This window comes from Spodoptera frugiperda, chromosome 28 (assembly GCF_023101765.2).
Source record: "Spodoptera frugiperda isolate SF20-4 chromosome 28, AGI-APGP_CSIRO_Sfru_2.0, whole genome shotgun sequence".
Classification (NCBI taxonomy): Eukaryota; Metazoa; Arthropoda; class Insecta; order Lepidoptera; family Noctuidae; genus Spodoptera; species Spodoptera frugiperda.
Window position 1 is genome coordinate 6,382,367 of NC_064239.1, and position 17,431 is coordinate 6,399,797.

Consider the following 17,431-nt stretch of genomic DNA (forward strand, 5'->3'; position numbering starts at 1 on the left):
ATAATATGAATCTATATTTTGTCTGTTGATCCGGAGCTGCGGACTACCTAGCGGGTTTACCGAAGCTTCGGTTCGAAAAGCAGGAGTAGGAACACGGTGGTTTTTAGTCAGTAAGAGTCTGACACTCCCTCTCGCCTCACCTAAGGCGAGAGAAGTCATTGGACGATTTGAACATCAAAATCGGTTCTGTCAAACGCGATATAATCGCGCTCAAATATACAAACATACATCAAACTGGGAACCTCCTTTTTTAAAGTCAGTTAATAATAAATATTATTTTCTTTAATCTCTTAATTAGTAGAAAGAGGGCATGAATGACAGGAACTCTGCCAGCTCCCTTTAATTTGAAGTTAATCCGTCTATTTCAGATGTCGTTCGATAACATTAAGCCTTCGCTTCAGTGACGTCATTAGCCAACATTTTACGAAAGCTCGCCATTTTTTTCGGGAACAGGGATTTACTTTTCGCTCTTTAAATCTGTCACAAAGGTTTAATACTAACACAAAGAAATTCAGAAGTTTGAAGTTGACGTTAGCGAAGGTCGTACGTGGGACAGAATTAATTTAAAAGTTATATGACTAGTTAAACGCAAGCGATATTAAGACCTTAATAGGTCTCAGTCTATTTACTAGCGGTACTTAAACTTGCTTATATTGATGTTTAGGGACTTGAAATTAATATTTTATTCATCGGCAAATGTATATAACTCGCTCTTCACTTTATTGAGAGCTATATTAATTAACATTTTAATGAGTAGATTATTAAAGTAATTGTGGTTTTACTGATATATAATACCAGTCACATACATTTGTTACTTATTATTGTGGTTTTAATCCTTAGGTAGTAAGGAGAGAGATTTTTTTACGTAACCATAGAGTAATGGACATAACTGCCTGTACAAATGTTTGTGTTATATAGGTATGTAAAAGAATTCGTTTTGGTTTCAGATGACGCGATCTTTCCTCAAGCGAAGCATAGTGAGTATTTGAGGTGAGTTGGTAAATTAGTGTAATCGATCATCCGCTTCATTCCGCGGGCGACGCGACGCTAGCGTCCCGAACCAACTTAATCGACATTTAATGTGATATTTTTTCCATAAAGTCTATAGATACGGTTTTAGTGAATGAGGAATGTTACGTGGAACTTAGTGTTTATGCGATAGTTACGTACTATCTATTATATCACGAGAGTATGCATAAAATAACATAATTATACATCATCATCATTATCAAAAGCTTATTTCCATATTGAATATAAACCTCTCTAATAAATCAGCTCTGAGAATTATTCAGACTATACAGTTACTTCCATTTTGTAGTTTAGTACCTGCTAACAAACCAGCTGGTTTGTTGGAAACCACCACCATTGGTGGCAGTAGCCGTTTAAAGAAAATTGTACTATAGAAATACTTATATCCTTTTTGTTAACGAACCAGTTATTCTATTACGGTCATTAAGCGCTGCATCGAAGTATTACCAGACAATAATTTATGGCAACGATGGACCAAGATTTTGTTCTATAAATTCTCATCACGTAGGTTCTACAAAACGATAGTTCTATCAGCTATCATATCTGTGAATTAATCTTTTTGCTGGTCTAATCTCAGAGTAGTATCAGTGTTATTAAGTTCTCAATTTTTATTTATTTTCCACCAATCATATTCATTGGCATGCATGAAGTATCAGCGGAAACAATCGCATACTTTTACAGCTTTGCTATTACATTTTTGTAGCATAACACAGTACATTTCTGGTAGAAAAGCACCCTTAACGTGGTTGACATAGAAAGGAACTTATATTAAAAAACTGGGTCTCACTTCACCTCTTCACGTTCTCCAGATTTAACGAAATTACTCCCTACAAAATGTAAAAAGGCTTTTCAATCTTTACTCTGATATCATGTCGAACTAGTGATTACTTGATGAATATAAACAGTAAATTAAACAGTAACCAGTAACCGACACTATATAATCACAAATCACGTGGCTCTTCCATCTGAGTAAACTGGTTGTCTGTTCGTCGACCGAATTTGGGGAAATATTTACTTAATCCTGTACCTCCACTTAGTTTCGAAAGCCTAACAAAATAGGTTTTAATGTTAAGTACCACAGAACCTACTTGTGTAATTGTTGACTTTGGTAACGAACTATATTTTAGGGTCTAATTTTATTTTTAAACTTCATAAATTTTCATGTCTTATTAATATTTACGAGGGGTATTTTTAAACACCAGACGTAATCTGTCTGATATTTAACGTACCTTATAATAGGGATAATAACGGGGTATGAAAATCTATTTAGTTCGTCAGTTAGGCAATGAATAAATATTAAACACGTATTTTTTATTTCGTCATATAAGTTAACAATACTTAGATAAAACGAATTAACGTTTAGGAGTGGGAGCAAATACGTCACTTATTCGTATAAAATGTATTTAGAAGTGACGTCTTGCGATATTTCAAATCAATATAGGTATATCATTGTAAAATAATCTACAAGACGGACATTCAAATAAAAAATAGTCATATGGGTAGTTCTTCAGAGACAAAATTTTCGATGTCTATGAGAATATTTTTGAAACCAACTAACAAAAAGGCATGTAATATTTTTTTTAGTATAGTTTAGCTATATCAGTTACTAGGACAAATAATATTTTTTAAATAATTCCAGTCTAGGTACAAAATATATTTTTTTAAAGCTTGTTCTTCTGATTCATATGGCGTGTCCGTTTGCCATTTTCCGGAACAAAGTAGTCGATTTCGCATTTTCCCTTTGATACTTCAATATAAATTATAATTACATCGAAAGGAGATGAGTTGTCCTTTTCAAAATAAAATATGCATTCGTAATAACTATGTTAGTATGATTATAAATAAATAAATAAGAAGTGTCCGGCGTATAATACTGATTAATATGGCGTAAGCTGCGAATGACCATACTTGGTCGGGTATTAATAATGAGAGTCTGGCTTCCTGTGCGGAGGGAAACCAGGCGTGCAACGGACAAGCTAGGAGGCGGACGTGCGGCTGGTTGGCTTAGATCCAGGTGTTACGAAGGTAAATATCTGATTCATCTGTGTTTGGTTTACATGGCATCCTGATTACAATGCCTATTTTATAAAATTTACTTTACAGTTTTAAAACTTTAATCTATGTTTCGTGTGAAGCTTTTTGGTTATACATTCGTGTAGAAAAATGACAAGAATGAAGTCTGTATATACGATGAGTTATGCATGATTGTAAGCAAAATCCTGATTCATCTGTGCCTGATTCGTATGGTCAAAATCATAAAAGTTGCGTTGTCCATTTTTTTACTAGTCTTATTTTTAAATTAACTTAGCTATAAAGGTTATAGCTATAATTTAGAAACTTTTTTTTGAGGAATGTAATTAATATGATTCTAAAAATTGCTAATCCGCCCTGAGCAAGCGTGATGATGAATGCTCGTGATTTCTCTGTGCGAAAGTACTCGAAAATGGTATTCTAAAACGAAATTAAAAGAATGTGAAATTAAAATAAATACAGAGCTCATTTACATACAATTTTCAATTGTTCAACAGATTCATCTGTAACAATTTCTGATTCATCTGGGCAGAAAATATTCGAACGTCGATATCACGAAAACTATTTTTTAAAAACGAGTCCCTCATTCGAATATACTTTATTTGGTATACCTATTTTCATATGAACACGTGTTACAGATCTTAAAGTGGAATTAAATTTTGGCCATATGAATCAGTCGAAGAATCAAATTTCGAAGAACTACCCATATACTCTATTATTATAACTTAGTTATTCAGTCAGCTTTACAGGTGAAATGTTTCTTGAGCTTGTCATTAACCATTAATGAAAAACGCAATATAATTTAGTCCTTTCCATTTCACTGGCACTTTGTCCAACAAAGCGTTCTTTATATATTTTTTTATTGTTATCCTTTCATCCATATTGTGATATACTTTCATATATGTACCAGCATATTTCACGGCGTTCCAATATGTCAGTATCAGTCTTATTGCTCGTTGTATCTACAAAACGTGAACTATACACGTCTGTTTTGTCAAACAATTTTAAACGTAAACAATTCGTAACGAACACGAGGTGCACTATCAGACTGTATGAAACGCCTCTCGAATCAGAGTAACGTTACTGAAGGCTTGTTATACTACTAGTTATACTTAACCCTAGTTGCGGACTACCTACCGGGTTTACCGGGGCTCCAGTTCGAAAAGCAGTAATATGTATATAAACTATAAAATATAAACATGTTCTATTTCACGAAACCCTAACCCGAAAAGTAACTTTATACCTACAAATGTATGTAATAAGTACATATAATATTTATGTAGATGAATACATAATATCATTTGCCAATATTCAATTAGAGATCAAGTATGTTACATGCTGCCTTATATCACATTTATTACTCTGAACTCGAAAGCGTTTCACTCAGTATTTCTGGGAAAAAAAACCGAATATGTCTTCGTAGTATTAAAACGATCTAAATTAATGATTCGATTGTTTATATACATGTGGCTCCTAAACAAATTGTTTGATTGTAAGATTTAAGAATATGATTCAATTATTGATTGGTTTATCAGCGATGACCAAGGAAATAAAACAACCAGAGAAAATTTGGTACTTACACATTCTACTCACCCCGCCTACTATCAGGTCTATTTAATATAGTTCTATGATTTTATTGTAACTTTCGTGAGTAAGCCGATAACATAATAATTAATATAGTTCTAGTTTCTTGTTTAAAAATAATTTGTAGTAAAGTCAAAAAACATTAAAACAATGTATCATGTATAACCGTGTTTCATTTTGAGGCTTCGTGCACATGCAAGTTGTAGACCCTAAATCTTAAGCTCCGCTGCAACTTTCCAGTTGAAGTATGGAAGTGTAACTAATCATATAAAGTGGTACATTTAGCCAAGTAACGGGTGCCTGCTGAAGGAGCCGCTTACGGTGGAATTTCAGTCGTAAAATAATGCTTGTTTGACATGTACGAGCACTTACTTACTTGTTTAAGTACCTACTCGTTTGTAGATTTACTTTGTACTTAAATATTACTCACCCCTTTACAATTACCTTCCGCGTCGTTGATACTCGTAATTGTTTGCCGAGATTCAAGAAGGTAAAAGTTGGTTGTAAGTTTAACTATAATTTTTAGAACTTGTTAAGTTAGATACTTAAGTTTTGTAAGTACTTCAGTATACACAGAAATCAAGACTTCAGTATAAACCTTTCGAAGCATCAATAAGATTTAAAAAACCACACGAGTAATACAACCATAATTTAGTCTTTATTATATTTTTGTGAAATAGCTGCAGGTATTTTATTGGATAGGTACAACACAAACCCACAATATAAATATAGACCGGAATGATATTTTGCATACAATACCAGCTGATGGCCTGGATTAACATAATCCAGGGCACATTTCGATCGGATCTAGTGACATATGGTCTTTTTTATGAGTGTATCCGCCGTGCGTTGGCTTAGCTCGAATATTAAAAAGAACAGCTAAAATAATACGATTCACTAGGATGTACATTACAAAAAACATTGGTTTGGGAAAGTTTTGTAATTAATTCTGCTCATAATTTGCGTCTCAGTCATTATTTTTCAGACTTACTATAATGAGAAGTGTAAAACTGACAAAGCCAGGCTCCTGGTGTGCCGTTTGACCTTTTTCTCAAACGTGGTGTGCTCAAGCAAAACGACGGATGTCTTAAAATAGACAGGGAACGCGAAGAGGCAACGTAGACGAGTGAAATATAAAATCCATGAGTTTCACATGGTTTTATGGTTCGAATGTAAGGGCCGTCACAGCATGATAGTATCCTATAAAACAAATGTTGCCATTTGCGGATAAAATTCGACACGCACGCTCAACAAAAGCCACGGGAATGTGGTACTGACCGCTGGGTCCCCTATTGAAGATTACCCGCTGCGAATATCCGATTCGATAAATTCTACGTTGTACCGCTCAAAGTGAAGATTAGGTAGAACCAATATGTGATCTGGGAAATTTCCCATTCGGTACTGAAAGTGTAGGAAAACAACGTTCAAAGCGGAGCAATACCATAAGAGTTAACGGCGGGAGATGCGTTTCTATGGTTTTTACTCGCTGTGTTTTTAGTGGTCGTACTAACATCGTGCGCTAAGTAAGATGTTAACTTTACTGTTACGGCGATTTGACGCTATGTCGTAGAAATGTTTCATTATATGGTCTTTTCAGTTTTATACCAGACCCGAAATACGCGTATCTTAATTGATTAATTAAAAATGACATAAAAATATTAATTCACTGTCTGACTTAATACCCGATCATGATAGTGAATAGTTATTACTTTTATGTAGAATTTTTATCAAAGTATTTGCAGTATAGGCGAAATATTCAAAGGAAAAACTCGCAAATAAACCCATAGTTAATGTACCATACCAGTTTGTAACATCGATGGGGCGCGCGGTAAGCAAAGAACATGTTTACATAATAAATACATAGAACTGCGAACGTGTTAAGGGTCGTAATCGTACGATCTACGCACAAACTGAGCTATTACCCTCTGAGGTAACTATAATAAATAATTACAATGATAAATTACAACGCTTTCGTGAATTTCATAAGTTATTTTCCGCACGAAAGCCTGCATACATTTCTGACATAAACAGATGGACTAAAGTTCTGGCTATGTTTATGTTAATGTTTATGTACTTAGGTATGTACTAACATTATATACGATGCTGTGATTGAGCAATTAGATGAACTGAGTTCTGGACCAACGCTGTAATCACAATGGTATCGTTAATATTGTTTTGTTTTCTTTTCTAGTTGTACTAGAAGCTAAATTAAATCAATGTGTAGAAGTCGATATTATATAACCTAAGGCGCCTGCTCTGTAGCATTTCTGGGAAAAGGAAAATAAACAAACTTTACAGATGCACTTAGTTTTATAATATTTTAGTTTAGATTGAGCATTAAAATGAACACAATAAAGTAAGCCACTTAAGTCTTGCAATTAGATCCCTCTTGTTTAGCACTTGCGCGAAGACATGACATAATGACTTTGTAATTATGAAAATAACGATTCTGCTTGTCACGCAAAATTGTAAACTATGTACATATTTGTTCCACTACGAACACTAATTGAAAATTACAAGGATGAATATTACAATGTTACCGAGGGAACAAAGACAAGTTTGTGAAGCTTCCCTTAACTTATAATGGGGAACATGAGATTATTTTGTTCGGAAATAACAAACAAATGTGGTGCCTAGGTATCGTTTTCTTCGTGCTCCACTCGTATTAATCTGTTTTAGGGTACGCTGTAGGTAGGTGTATATTTTTGTTTAGTTATTTGGAAGGTTATGGTGGTAGTAATCTATACATATAATAAAATCGTAGAAAAGTGCTGTCTGTACATTGAAAATAAAAATAAAAAAAATAGCAGGGGTTATTGTTATGTCGATGTCGAACCCAAAAATGTAATTAACTTTTTTTTTGTCTGTTTGTCTGTTTGTCTGTTTGTCTGTTTGTCTGTTTGTCTGTTCGTCTGTGCGCGCTAATCTCAGAAACGGCTGATCCGAGTTGGATGCGGTTTTCACGAATATATTGTGGGATGCTTAAATTTACATTTAGTGTTTGTTTCATGTCAATCGGTTCATAAATAAAAAAGTTATGTCAAATTAAAGAATCACGTCGAACATTCTATGCTTATACCATTAATCTCCGCAACTATTTGACGGATTTGGTTGAAATTTGGTACAGATATAGTTTAGAACCTTAGAAAGGACATAGATATATTTTTATTTCAAAAATCAAAAAATAAAAATAAGAAATAAATTATTTATAAATAATTCTATGTCGATCGTTACACGACTTCGGTTCATGTTATTGTTTTAATTCATCGAAAAAAAGTAAATAAATAGTAAAATGGTATGAAAAAAATAATATCAATATAATAAAACATTTAGTACAAAGAAAATGCTCTAACGGAGTATAGATAATTCTATGTCGATCGTTACACGACTTCGGTTCATGTTATTGTTTTAATTCATCGAAAAAAGTAAATAAATAGTAAAAAGGTATGAAAAAAATATTATCAATATAATTAAACTTTTAGTACAAAGAAAATGCCCGAACGGAGTATAAATAAATAATCCAAGTTGTCTTTATCCTCGATAGATGGCGTTGGGATCGAAATAGATCGCGCTATGGTTTCGTTACATTCATTTGGTTGGGTATCGGCCGAGCGCTTCGGTACTATCGTAGAAAAAGTGTATTATCAGTCGTATGATTATTTGTCTGTAGTGGTCCTGCTGTTTCGTATATTCTAAATTGGTTTCGTTGTATTTGTCAATTAATAAGTTTATTTGTTGGGTTTTCCTGGTTTTTTGGTTAAACTATTTAACGTAGGTTTAGTTTGATATCGATTATTAGTAGTTACTGTAGTTAGTTTTTTTAATAAAATTGTAAGTCTAATTTATAAATTAATTAGATTAGATTTAAGTCGTTTCTTTTAAATTATTTAGTTTAAGCTTGGTTATTATAGCATAGAGGATAGGTTGTAATATAGTTTCTTTTTTAATCATTATAATATTTTTGTAAAGTATGCTTTAAGGGTATACCCATACGGTATTTATTTGTCGGTATATATGGTAGGACAGGAATAATTTGTCACTCCCCTGTTTTTTTCGTGGGTGTTGTAAAAGCCGACCAAAGGATTATACATTTGACAGAGACCGGGAAGCAGCTCTCTGATAACTTAGAACATTGTAAACTGCAATCTATGACCAATCTGCCAACTTAGGCTTATAGTCCAGTATCCGTTTAGTCCGTATAGTCCGTCGATGTTGATAAGGTTGATTTTATCACTACTACATAATGTTGATAAATTATGATAGATAATGGAAGTATTGAATGTAGTCATTATCGTCCTAGTTTCATTGGTGTGTTGTTGTGACATGTTCCATTTGCTGAGCAGTAGATGTTTCAATCAGTAGCGCTTATAACAAAAGTACGTAATAATGCCTGTATCCTAGTATTTGGCTATAGATTTAATCCATAACATTAACGGTAGCAATAAATAAAACTGGAGAAAATTTACTTCATATAAGTTCATCTCTTTCTATTACTCAGTTTATTAATTACCGAATAAGGTGTATAAAGAAGTTTATTGAAGTGATTTCTTTTTTTCTTATCCTTGAGCTAAACGTCGAAAGAGAAGACATTTCTCTCCCAACACAACATTGTCTCTAAAAAGTTTCAACAAATGTTGTTGGCATTTCAGTGTGTATTTGATCAGTAGACTGCTCAAAGCTGAGCTGTTTCCTTTCCTAACTTTCGAAACCCACTCGATCAGTTCTCTAAGTGTTGCGAAGTATTAGTATTCTTTGTCCGTTCCTTAACAGATAAAGTCCGTCGTCATCCGGCTGTCGGTTTGTATCACTTATGCCTACAAAGAATTTTCTCCTAAAATGTTTGTACGCACATATATTACACAAAATAAGGTCACGAACTTGTATGAAATGACTTTATCTTACGTTATGCCTTGCTAGCGCTGATCGGGTACGGCCCTCGTACCGGCAGATACACTTATATAAATAAATAAACATGTGAAAACATCGGATACACCTATAAGGATATTAGGGCTATTACCCAGCCTGGTTACCGCATAAATAAAATCGCCTCGATATTATTTCGTTGGACTATTTATTATAGCTTATAACAAAGATTTATTGTTTCAATTTGGAAAGACCTTACGCTATAAAATAACAAACATTTATTACAACAAGTCGTAAAGATAACTCCGTCCTTACTATTTTTAATAGCGTCTGGCCTTGTGAATTTGTATAATATTATATAAGTAAACCATTGCCATAGCAACTTGAACTACTCATAGGTCACACTAACTAATTCTAAGTAGCGAAACGTCGATGATCCAACTATACCTGAATAATAACTAAACTATCAAATGTTTTAATAAGTTAAAGTAGCCCGGAGCCTCCCACAGGTCGCTTCATTTAGTTACAATGCAAATTAATTTCAACATTTCACTAAAGACGGCACAATAAAAGGCGTTTACTTTTCCTTAGAGGCTTCAGAGGGCGCAAGACTAGTCGTAAATAATTGCGACATTTTACCTCCAGGAAGGTAGAGCGAGAAGTTACCTCACGAATTGAAAGTATTCAGTGTTATTACGTGTAAAATTATTGAATTAGTTGCCAAGGTTTCCTTTTCCTGAAGTCCGCGGAGTACAACATTTTTCACGGGAAAGTTCCGGATTATTGGAGCAATCCAATTGATTTTAAATTATTCACAGAGTTTTGTGGACTTAGGGATGAATCGGTGAGGGGTGGTATGTATCAAAACGCCGGCCCTTTTATTAGAAAGGTTGAACTTTTTGTTTGGGAAAACGTCAAAGGTACTATAATGTATATTGTACGTCGGCACTCTATAGGCTTCACGAGGATTAACCAGCTATAGATTTCCATTTAGTATATTTTAACCATAAATCAAGCAGTGCGTCAGAGTGCAGGTTCAGCTCGGCGTAAGCGACTATAAAGGATTAAAATATGAACTAGCTTCGAACTGCAATTTAATTATTGGACATAAATCTCCTGAACATTTATCTGAGTACTTTACAGTCTTGTTAGACCTAATAACTAACAGGAATTTATTTGTGTAAAGTAACCTAAATGTGCTGTTAAATAATGAACATGTGAAAACAAACATTTTTTGTAGGCGTCAGCTTATTAATAGTCCCCTGATAGCTATTTAAATGAGTACAATGTTGTGACTGAACCCTTTCACTGCGTATGTGTGAGTACGAGTATACGACCTCGTGTCCTACATTACCCCCGCGGCATGCAGGGCTTATAACACGTGGAATCGAATAATCATACATTGCATATGAGGTATGTTGAGTCAAAGGAAACACGCGAGTGTTGCGTGATCAGAGTGGCAGCCATTAGGTGTACACGTCAGTGCCATAGAGTTGTGGGGGTACAGAGCGCCGCAGATTTGTTGCGGTGCAATTAGGCGTGCCGTACAGTCGGCGGTGGCACGGGTTCAAGTAAGGCATATGCAAATGGGGAGTGATTTGCGAAGGACAGTTGATTTTATGCATTGTCTAAACTCCGATATATGGAGGTACTGTGACATCGTATTTACTAGTTCAGACGTTGAATTGTAGCGAATTGTGTGTTCGATTTTAACCCAAAGTAATTTTGTAAAGATATTTGTTTGGTATTTGTGTATGTATAAAGCACTACATCGTTACTAAAGTTTCTAGTATAACATACACGTCTTTTGTAGAATAGTTTGTCTTTTCGAAAGGGTTAATCTCGAGCTTGCAGTTTGATTATATTCTGAGAGAGTTTATAAACTGTCTAACATCACACTTTGATATTCAGGAAAGTAGTAAGCGAGTGGAGTGAAATAGACGAGCAAAGATGGTAGATAAAGCTAGATAGCTATCTAAAACTAGACTGCTGTAGAAATGTACATCGTTCAGTCAATACTCACTTTTTTCTTTGTACAATTTTTTGTTCAGTGTCCAAGGAGCGACGAGGGGCTTGCGATCGAAATAAAGGAACGTTAATGGTAGGGTCCGCTTTTTAAGTACCTCCTCATAAAGCACTCTTGATTTAATGATTGAAAAGTGTAATTTTATTTGGAGCCAGCTACGGAAGATGTCTTATTTTTTGTAAGAACGTTGTTTGAGTATTTTTTTGTGAATTCTTACATAATGCAATAGCTCACATTCTGAAACGTAGGTAGACTAAGAGCACTATAATCTGATATTTTAGTTTCTGAGTAAAATATTGATTGAATACCTACTTCTTTACATTACATAAGGACATACCTATTTTGAGTATTTTACTTGCCGTGACCGCTATATATCTTGTACTTTATGGCGCGAAAATATTTTTGGTTCGACCCACTGTCAAACTTATGAACTGACTTCTTATAACGATTACAATAGTTTTAGAAAAAATCGTAACTTCCATAGTAAACGTATGATTGAAAATAATAAGGAAAATTAATCTTTTCTAAGAATATGTACCTGTCCCTATTTGGTAATTGACATCAAATTAAGATAAGTAAGCAAGGTCCATATTGTCCATAATGAATAGGTACCTTTAGTTATGGTTGAATGCGAGAAAGCAATTTAGGTCTATTGCTCTCCTCATATTCAACAAGGGTTTTCGTATCCATTATATACGAAATGCTAAATTATAATTTGAATGGACCAAAATAGGCCTTGTTCGCTTCATAACAACCTACCTACGCGTATTTAGAACCATCTTTTTCTATGAAAGCAAAGTTTTGCGAATGTTTTATTGGCAAACAGATAAAAAACAATCGTACTGTGGATAAACCGATAAGTTTAGAATAGATATTGAATGTAAAATAAGTGTTACCTGGAAGTGTTCGAAACATCGCTAGCTAAGTTGGAAGTTCTATTTAACCGTAACAACGGGGTGGAACAACAATGTCGGTATTTAGGTGCCCGAACTGATATCAGTATTTGCATAACAACCGCAAAGCTGTAAAGTAATATTTGGCACAAGAGCTTAGCTTCACAAAGTTGTGGTGAGCTCCATTCGATCTGATTCCTACCCGAGCCACGATATCTTCTCCACAACATACATACACACCTGGGTTTCATTTTCGTTTACAACGTTCATAACGTTGCTTAATAGCGTTGTGGAGTAGTTTTAGAACCCGCTATGTGCTGTAGTTAATAACAAATAGAATGTCGAAGAGGAAACTATAGTCTTTACTTTATATTGCTATTCTACAGTAACCTCCATAAAACGCAGGGCAGCGAACCTAATTTTTTTCTTTTTCGGTCAAGCTGTAACGACATACAGTTTATAGCCAACCGCAAAATATACTTAAGTACGCATCTAATAAAAATATTTTGTTGACGGGTACGATATTACTTAATAAATAATACCATTATTGGCCTTCTATTTGGGTCACAGTGGGTAGGCGTTAAAGAATTAAATGATTCATTAATCTTGAAACTGAAGATCAGGAACTAATATAGATTTAATCTAACAACACGTGATAGTGTATTAATTTACCACATAATTATATTATATGTATATAAAAAATTATAAAAGTGTCTTGTGCATAATCAATTTCAAATATAATGAAATGTTTAATTGTTTGTCGACAGGGTGCACTTTGCTCGGGGGATGACGCTGGGCGGTGAAGACGAACGGCGCGGCGCTGGGTGAGCAGGCGCAGGGCATGTGGGTGCTGCTGGTGCTGGCGCTGGTGGCGGCCGCCTCCGCCGACTGCCCGCGCCATTGCGAGTGCAAGTGGCGCAGCGGCAAGGAGTCCGCGCTCTGCGCCCGCGCCGGCCTCACCTCCGTCCCACCGCGCCTCGACCCAACCACGCAACTGCTCGACCTGGCCGAGAACCGCTTGCCTATCGTTCGAGACGACGCCTTCGCTGCTGCCGGCCTTCTTAACCTACAACGCCTTTATCTCCCCTCTTGCAACGTACGGACCATCAGACAGTACGCTTTCCGAGCTCTTGTAAACCTTGTAGAATTGGATCTTTCTCGCAACCGACTTGAAACAATACCTTCTCATTCGTTTGATTCAATCCCCGAGCTTAGAGAACTGCGACTCGGTGGTAATCCCATTACGAAAGTTGGAGACGAATCATTTATAGCTCTACCCCATCTTGTGCGACTCACACTCAGTGCCTGTAAGATAGCTGAAATAGAGCCCCGCGGATTTGCAGGCCTCGAGTCTTCTCTAGAATATTTGGAGCTTAGTAAAAATCGACTGCAAGTGCTTCACGTGGCGGTTTTAGCGCCGTTACGATCTTTAAAAGGATTAGAACTGGCGAGTAATCCTTGGGAATGTACTTGTGCATTGAGACCTATGCGAGATTGGATGATACGAAAAAATGTTCCAGCGACAGTGGTACCAGAGTGTGCGTTGCCACCGCGGTTAATGTCTCAGTCATGGGATAGACTGGATCTAGAAGACTTTGCATGCCATCCAGAAGTAAGCGCAGCAAGTCATTTTAAAGGATTGGAAGGTGACGAGGTGACACTAGTTTGTAAAGTGAGCGGAGTGCCTGCGCCTAGAGTGCGGTGGGTGCGAGCCGGCCGTCTGCTCGCCAACACCACTGCTAATAACGTCAATTCTGGTAGAGCTTTTATGTTACGTAGTGAAGGACAGACTAGTAATTTAACCATAAAATCAGCAGACTTGCAAGATGCTGGTTCGTACACGTGTAATGCTGAAAATCGTGCTGGTAAAGCCGAGGTGATCTTAAGTTTAGCAATAGAAAAGAAACCAGATAACAAAAGTTTTGGTGGCCGTGCGCTAATGGCGGGAATGGCGGTGTCAGCAGTGATAGTGTTAAGTTCGTGTTTAATAGGACTGTGTGTATACGAGACTCGTAAGAAAAGACAATTAGATAGATGGAACGAACAGATAGTGACGACAAATCATCGTGATGATAGTTATGATAAATTAGAAGCTAATTTCAAAACGAATGCTGAAGTACCAAGAGTGATAGCTTCGGATAGTGCTCGTAAAAGGGGTGACTACAGAAATGTGCCGTCACATGATCCAGAGGACGAATTTGAGGGATATTTAAGGGGAGACGTGCGGGAGGAGAGGGAATGCTCTGTGACGCCGCCCATGGAGGGAGGCTGGCGCCGTGCTGACTTCGAGCCACCTACCACGAGGGGCACCATACCTGAACGAGATCTACACATACCACGGTTCAGTGACTACAATTTAAGGTAATTCGACGTGTCCCAATTACGATAAATTTATGTAAACATTTACCGATATTTGCAAAACATGGTTTGGAGAATTTTAGGCTTTTGTTGAATATAATAATATAATCTTATTCTGTTCTGAGACATGACAAAGAAGTTATAACGAGAAACCTAAGCCTAAAGTATCACTGGGCCTTCTACGGATTTCCGAAAATTTTTCAGAGGTAGCACGAAGTCTTGAATTCTCAAAATAATGAGAAGTGGGTGTACATTATACAGTGGAATTACGTGCTGTAAAGTGCGATTCTGCCTGCCCCTTCGGGGATAAAAGGCGTGACGACGATACCTAAGCCTATCCTACGTAATAAAAATAGTGACCCTCAAAATTATATAGCCAGTTACACCAATATCTCAATTTTTTTTCTAAATAAAAATGTGCCTTCTTTATAATATTCAAAAGTACAATATAAGTTAGCACTACAAAACTGTGCAATTGAACAGTTGAAAATTGTTAGGAAGGAAGCTTACATATAATATTGATGGCAGAGTAACAGAATACAATAACAAAAACGGAACAATAAGACTTGTTCGGAATGAGACAAGTTTTACTGCTGAGATTGCGAATTCTATCAATATAACGCATTCGTAATAAAAGGAGTATCGCTTTTCGTACAATAGTATTGGAAAGATAAAAGCAAGCGCTTAAAATACGTACATAATTGTTTTACGATTGTTTTATTGACAATTAAAATGTACCCGACAATTCTTTAAAATATGAAAAATATTACCAGTAATCCTATTAGGTCGTTAAACGTTTATATGTTGGGTTTTTATGTCTGTAAGGGCTTATGGTAAGCCAAGTGCCTAAATCGCAACTGATTGCGAACCTACTACAAATTAACGTGGGTCGAGGGTGAGCTCGTGATGAAAATCTCCCCAAACCTAGAGAGCACGAGAGAAAATTAGTTCAGTAATTATTGTCTAATCCCGTTGGTTTAGTAGCTTAATGTCTCAGACGAAGAGGTCTTGACTTCAATCGTCGACAGGAATAAAGTTTATTCAGTAAATTCAACAGTTCCATTGTGTGTGCTCGAGCCTCCGGCGAGACGGATACATTGATTGTGCCAATCATCTTTACATGCGTGGATAGTCTCGATTAGTGAGGCAGTCGACCGATTGTTACGAGCTCTCTGGTCGCTGGCAAGATATTGATTTATACGATACAATCCACTACAATACAGTACAGCGCATTCAAAAAGATGTATCGTCGCCCAACCACCACGACCCATTGTTCCTTTCTATTCCATATTCCCCATTTTAATTAAATCCATTCGTTGTTTCAGATCTGATGCAACGTCAGAGTCAGTGCAAAGTTCCAATTCCACTGGAATGATGAGTGCCCACGTCGAGATATTATCTGAAAACAGTCGGTTTAATAACAATGCGCGCACGTGTCCACGTATGCGACCTCGCGAGCGACTCGACAACGATCTCTCTGGTAGTGACAGCGAAAAGAATTATCCTGATCTTATTGAAATGAGTGCTCTGGGAACCTCATCATATCTACGGAGTGAAATGAAACATGATCCATATTACTTTTATACAATACCACGGAAAAAAGAGTGCGATAGTCGCAGTCCTCTTCTAAATAGCCGCAGAAATAGTTCCGGTGGTGACTCTGCAACATTTTTTGATAGAACGTATGAAAAGAATCGACAGAGGTCGGGGCGGAGATCAAATAGTTTTTTAGATCTTTCTACAGGCGGTAATAGAATACGTCGTAACCCTAGTCTCCCTGCTTCTCCTTCAAGAGAGCAGCCGACAGTGCCCTCTGCGACTCCACTTCTTGACTTATCCGGATTACGCGATTATTCGCGTACCGGGCAACCGATAGAAGATTTCGATTTCCGAGCTTCCCAACTGGAAAAATTCCTAGAGGAATACAGAAGTTTGAGAGAACAACTTTCCAGGATGAAGGAGACCCGAGAGAATTTGCAACGAAATCGTGCTTCAGACAACGACGAGTTGCGATCTATATTGAAACCAAAACCCAGTATAGCTGTAACTGAGACATCGTCCTCGGTGGCTTTAGCAGATGCTGCGTCTCCGCTGGCTTTAAGCCCTTCGGAATACAAGCCTTCACAACCGAGACCAGAATGGCTGACGTCATTATTATATCGTAATTAAGTAGATGTTTTGTAAATATTAGTACGTCTGATTTAATTGACGAATATGTGATTGGACATTTATAATACTCTACTAGAGATGGGACGACTTGTGATCAAAGTAACCCAAAACTGAATTGTTAGAAAGTTAAGAACTTGTAAATAAATGCGTTCATATTTGAACTGATGTTGATAAGTAATTTAAAATAATTGTTTGTAAGAAAGTGAAAACATGAAAGCATAATTTAAAGTTGAAATAAATCATTTTCAATTGTCTTAATTGTTTTAATTGCTTGGTAAAGTTGAGTGATTCTTTAGTTTTTGTAACTACGTAACGATTTTTTGTGCAGAAAGCGCTTTCCATACTTTAATAATAGTATTGTCAGTTATGCTGTTAGTCCCATAAGAGACGGTGCGCCCATTTTCTAACAATTGACAATAAACCTAGATCTCAAAGTGTAACTGAGGAAAATAATGTAAACGTAACATAGTCTCACGAC

The 17,431-nt window shown here is 36.2% G+C and overlaps 1 protein-coding gene and 1 long non-coding RNA gene across 3 annotated transcripts in view; one reads left to right on the top strand and one right to left on the bottom strand.

The window, feature by feature from the left end:
* The window catches only part of LOC118265006 (uncharacterized), a 56,931-nt gene extending 39,724 nt beyond the window's left edge, over positions 1-17,207 (top strand). Inside the window, exons 2-4 of one of the 2 annotated variants that reach the window (XM_035577688.2) lie at positions 948-990; positions 13,194-14,787; positions 16,110-17,207. In XM_035577688.2, the coding sequence (XP_035433581.1) occupies positions 13,268-14,787; positions 16,110-16,953 (2,364 nt within the window). In that variant the 5' untranslated portion in view covers positions 948-990; positions 13,194-13,267 and the 3' untranslated portion in view covers positions 16,954-17,207. The remainder of the gene's footprint in view (positions 1-947; positions 991-13,193; positions 14,788-16,109) is intronic. The other variant, XM_035577689.2, reaches the window with a different exon arrangement.
* LOC126912687 (uncharacterized) overlaps positions 1-17,431 on the bottom strand; it is a 346,191-nt gene that overhangs the window by 278,341 nt on the left and 50,419 nt on the right. The gene's annotated exons all lie outside the window — the stretch shown is intronic.